At 45.9% G+C, this 5383-nt stretch overlaps 1 protein-coding gene across 1 annotated transcript in view; it reads left to right on the top strand.

The window, feature by feature from the left end:
* The window catches only part of Iqck (IQ motif containing K), a 124009-nt gene extending 119619 nt beyond the window's left edge, over positions 1 to 4390 (top strand). The window contains exon 9 of the mRNA XM_051149298.1: positions 3835 to 4390. Within this exon, the coding sequence (XP_051005255.1) occupies positions 3835 to 3890 (56 nt within the window). The 3' untranslated portion in view covers positions 3891 to 4390. The remainder of the gene's footprint in view (positions 1 to 3834) is intronic.
* The last annotated feature ends 993 nt before the right edge of the window (positions 4391 to 5383 follow it).

Below are 5383 nucleotides of genomic sequence, written 5' to 3' on the forward strand. Positions count from 1 at the left end.
TTGAGTTTCTTCAAAGGCAGTGAAGCCGTGTACCTGACTCTTGTGGCACTCTTGCTGTGTTTCCTCAGAGTTCCTCATTTGGATGTGCTTCCCTCAACACCAAGTTTGCTGTAACTCTGGATAGCTCTGATCCTACCATTTGACTGCCTTTTACTACCACTAGGAATAATAGGAGCTGGAATGTAGAGCCATGGTTCATTGGTGCTCACTGCTCTGTAGAGAGGGTGTAGTCTTTCTCCTGTGGGCTGATGGTCATTTCCTGTCTTCTGCTTCTGTGAGATGGTCTTTCCTTAAGTAATTTTGCCTATGTATGTGTTCCCTCATGTAAAGATATGCATGACTGTGTGTGTATATTTGTATATGTATAGGTACATGTGGGTGTGTGTGTGTTTGTCTGGTGTGTGTGTGTGTGTGTCTTTCACTGAACCTGGAGGTCCAGCCCAGTCAACTGGCACTGATGATCTCTGCTATCAAGCCCACCTGACTTTCATGTGGGTGCAGGAAATCCAAATTCTGGTCATCACACTGTTCAACAAGAGCTTTCCCCATTAAGCCATCTCCCCATCCCCATGCCATGAGAATTCTCATCTACTGATTCATGCCTGTAGGGCCTTCATCACCGAACACAGATATGGTGTCACTTCTAATTATCATGAGCCTCGACTTCCTTTGCTAACACATTTTTTCCCAATATGCTTGCCCACCTAGAAGAGATTGACATCTCTGTAGATAGGGCCAGGAATGGGGATGGTCCAAGCTCCCAAGATGATTTCACTGTCACATATCTACCTTTACTTTCAGGCCCTCAACTCTAGACAGTGTCACTTGGCTATCTGTTTTGAAGAAATATCCCTAGCTCAGTCCTGTCCCCTCAGGCCTCAAAGTGTCCCTGTGATGCCCTGGAAAAAGCGAGGGCCTTTTCTAGAGCAAGGCCAAAGTATAGGGGTAAAGAGTTGGAGAGGGATGGGCAGGGGTTATTAGAACTTGGGACAGAGGTACAGAGGTGCATTTTTCTGGCACAGCAGAGGAAAAGTTAAGGACACCTGAGGGCTGGGAACCCTTTCCAAAAACCAAGCCTTGCCTTCACTAACAGCCCCTCCACTTGCTTGACATTTGTAGATCAGTTTAGTTTGGAGACTCCCAGGAGCCACCATGATGCACCAGGATGAGTAGAAGTCTGCACTCTGAGGGTCTTATAGTCTTGCTTCTTTAAGGTGCTTAGACCCATAGTCTGTTCTCAAACTCTAACTGAACATTAGTGGCACACAGGAATGCCTGTAAATACTAATGTCTGGGTCCCAAGCCAATGACAGCACAATTTCTTGGTCACACTTGAGAAACATCTCACAGGGCTTAAGTTGCACTTGATGTTGGGCAAGTTCACCTTGTGCATCCCAAAGGGGATCCAGCACAGTCCTCTTGTGGGATCATTGCTTCTCTTGTATTGTCATCAAGCTGGTGGCTTGAAACAGGCCCTAAATGGGGGCAGATGCTGCAGATGGAGACCTTTCCCAGCACCTTATCAGTCAGGATTTGTACAGCCAGGCATTCATGGGCCAGACAGGGTATGAGTGGAGGGGGTCACTGTGAAAAAGACAGAGTATTCCTGGCTTTTAAGGACCAATGCTAATAGGTTCTAGAATCCTAGATACATGTAGCATCTTTATTTGACTTCCTGTACAGCTGACACAAGAGGTATGTCTGAGCATGTAATAATATTTTAAATTATTTATTTAAATAAGTGGTGTGTGTGTGTGTGTGTGTGTGTGTGTGTGTGTGTGTGTGTATGTGTGTGTAAAGTTCAGAGAACAACTTTCAGGAGTTGGGTCTCTCCTTCCACCCTGTGGGTTCTGGGAACAGAACTCATGTCATCAGGCTTTGAGGAAAATGCCTTCTTTACCCACCCAGCCATCTTACTGGCCCCATCTGTACATTTTTTTAAAAAAAACTTTCTTTTTCTTTTTCTTTTTTTCTTTCTTTCTTTCTTTCTTTCTTTCTTTCTTTCTTTCTTTCTTTCTTTCTTTTCCCCCAACTCCTGGTATTAAAAACAATGTCTAGTGTTAATACAAGTTGAGAATTCCTTGTGGTGGGCACATCTTTAATCCCAGAACTTGAGAAACAGAGGCAGGCAGGTCTCTGAGTTGAAAGCCAATCTGGATTACATGGCAATGTTTCAGGCCAGCCTGGGCTACATAGTGAGATCCTATCTGAAAGAGAGAGATGGGAGAGAGACAGACACACCAGATTCAGATTTTACAATGGTTGCATTTAAAGTCTCGGGCTAGGACTCAACTCCAAAGACCAGATTCACTTAGTTTTCATATTCTCTCATACACATAGCATGAACATAATTGTATGGAGTTTCTCAAAGTAATTCAGTGCACTTCACAAAGACCTGCAGCATTTTCCATCTGTGGCGTTAGTTTGCTCAGAGAGTGTTGGATTTGGGCTCTGTGTAGATTTCAGATTCTGAGATTTAGGCATTCCCACCTGTATAATTATTATTAATAATCCAAAACCCCAGATCAACACAGGGGCTGAAACAGAGAAGGAAAGGACTCTGGGGGCCTTTGCTTCCAGATTATCTTTTAGTCTGTCACCTGGGAGATTTCTGCCCAGCCAAGATGGGCCAGAAGGAGAGGAGGGTTCAGTGGAACCTGCCCTGGAACCTGTCCCAGCAAGTCCCTGTACATGGGCTACTGAGCTGGGCTGGTCTCAGAATGACTTTGAGCTCTAGGAAAGCATTCACACCATCAAGAAACAACCCATTGCAGTGACCACTGAAGTCCTCGCCATTTGCTCTTGTCTGGTGGGTGTACGCCCTGAGGTTCTGGCTGGACTGGTGGTCCTGGCTGAAACTTCTGTGCTACACAGTAACAGTCCAAAACCCAGTTCCTGATACAACCATGATCCACTTCCCGAACAACCAGGGCGTAACATAACCATTCAGGCATCCAGGAGGGAAGTTACTAGAGGAGAGGACACAGTCAACAGCTGAAGGTCAGGGTGGGAGATGGCTCAGCTGTGGCCTGCTTACAGTGCTGGCATGAGGACCAGGACTTGATCCCCGTGTTAAACCAGTCTCAGAGGACCCGAGGGCGCTATAGCCAGCCAACTTTGCCTTCCCCATGAGTTCCAGGCTAATGAACAACCCTGTCTCAACAAGCAAGGTCGTGGGTAGTATCTGAGAATGACACTGAGGTTGTTCTCTGGCCTCCACGGCATGTGTTTTTATGTGCACTCTTGGGCACACAAAAACTGAAGGTCTTTGCAGTAGGGGTGTGGCTCAGTGACAGAGTGCCCACTTAAGCATGCATGGAGCACCATTCCCAGCACTGCAAAACAATATTCGTATTAAATAATAATGTTAAAAGACTTCTTTCTAAAAGGATGTCCCCCACCCTGGGGCTGGGTTTCCACATTTTATTGGGGGACATCTCACCTCTTGAGATTGATTTTTCCTATACAGAGTGCTGTGCTCTGGTCCAACTAACTCCCCTTCAGTGAAATGGTGGCAGGTAATGGATCAGGTTGAATCTGCCATCATCTTTAGTAAAGCTTCCTTCAGCATTGTAGTCCACAATGGACGCCACAGCCTTTTCTGAACTGAATTTCACACTGCCAGGAACTGAGGGGGAGGCGACTCCAGACCTTCAGGTGCAGTCATGGTGCAAATGGATCTGTGTTCCTCCTGGTGTCTGAGGGGCGGGAAACCATGGCAGGGCCTTGGTGGGGCTTGTTGTAAATGACCCTGTCCACACATCTGTTCCCACACGGCAGGTCTCTCAGGTTGTGTGAACTGACCTTGACCCTCTCTCTCTCATCTTTCTGCAGTGAAATGTAAAATGGAGGACGAGGAAGAACTTGGTGCCTCGGTACCATCTCCTTAATGGATGTCAGCCACTCCACATGGAATGATAATGTCCCAACAAAGAATAACGCACTTTCCCTATTATGATCTGTTTAACAAGCTTTAGTATGGTGGATACAGAAGCCTTTGTACGTAGGTAGGATTTGTTGCAGACAAGCCTAAGCAGTTTAGGAAAGTACCCTTAGCTTCCTGCCTTACCCCCGATACTGCTTTTTCATCCAGACACCTTCTCTACTGTGTGACTACCCTTTTGAGCCATTGCTATTGAAATGCGTAGTGATGATGTCCCTGTGACACCAGTTTCCCCACTTTTGCCAAGATCTGTATTTTAACTTCAGATCTGTTAGTTTGTTTTGAGGGGTGTTGAGATAAGGAAAAATGGGGCAATGCTCTAGCACTGAGCTGTGTTTCCAGCCCAAGAAGAGTCAGTCATTGGTAAGGATTTCCATTGTCAAAGCTCCAGAGTCCTACAGAGGCACCCGATTAACTTAATGGTCTTCATCTATTCTGTGGCTGCTGCTCACCGTGATTGCCCCAGATACAGCCAGAAACCTCCTCACTAGGTACCAAACTGTTTGACAAGCTACCACGCGTCTTAGGTAAATAGTAAAGCCTTTATTTTCTTGTTAAGAACAGCATTTTGAAAATAAAACCTATCTGCCCATGCTTTAACAACCTTTTAAATCTGTGATATTTATATACAGCCCTGTACATACTGATTGTCTTGAAATTTCTCGAACAATTTTTGTTTATAAGTATGCAAGTCAGCCAGGATGAGGGGAAGAGTTGAGGGTACATTATAAAATACACATTAATACATTTAATAAATATATATTATCTATCAAAAATGAGCCATAGCTCTTTATGAATAAAAAGCACCTGCCAAGGGCTCTCATCAGCTCACATGGTTGCTGCATCCTTGGATGTGGAAGTGCCGGTGCCCTCTTCTGTTTTGTTGATTTGGCAAACCCAAATGACGACCCTTCCCACCCCGTCTGCACTTATTCACTGACCTTGACCTCATGTGCGTGGGGGTGGGGTGGACAACAACAATTGACATATTAGAGTCTCTCCCCTCTGCCATTGTCCTGGCAATGGACTCCAGGTCGATGTGGAGTCTTCACTCATGTGGGGACAGAGTGGCTGCTATAGTCCCAATATGGTGTTACTACCCAGCCATGCTAAGTTGTGCTTGCAGCTTGGGGTTATTCACAGATGACTTTCTAGACCATTTTCCCCAACCAAGTCTTGGGTTTATGAACTCGTCAACAGGTATCGTGGGATCCTGTACTTCAGCTTTGCTGTCGGAAGCTGGCTGCCACAGTCTCTGGGTGGAGCTGCCTCACGGTCTTCTTCAGGTGAACTCGAGCTCATTGGGAAACTGGTAGATGTCTCCCTTCCTCCTTTGCTCCCACCTCTGCCCCGTCTAGAACATTTAGCCCACCCTGAGTCTGAAAACCAAGATAACACAAAGCCCAGAAGCGCAATAACCTATCAGGATTGAAAGGGGGG

The sequence above is a fragment of the Acomys russatus genome, chromosome 7, assembly GCF_903995435.1.
Source record: "Acomys russatus chromosome 7, mAcoRus1.1, whole genome shotgun sequence".
NCBI lineage: Eukaryota > Metazoa > Chordata > Mammalia > Rodentia > Muridae > Acomys > Acomys russatus.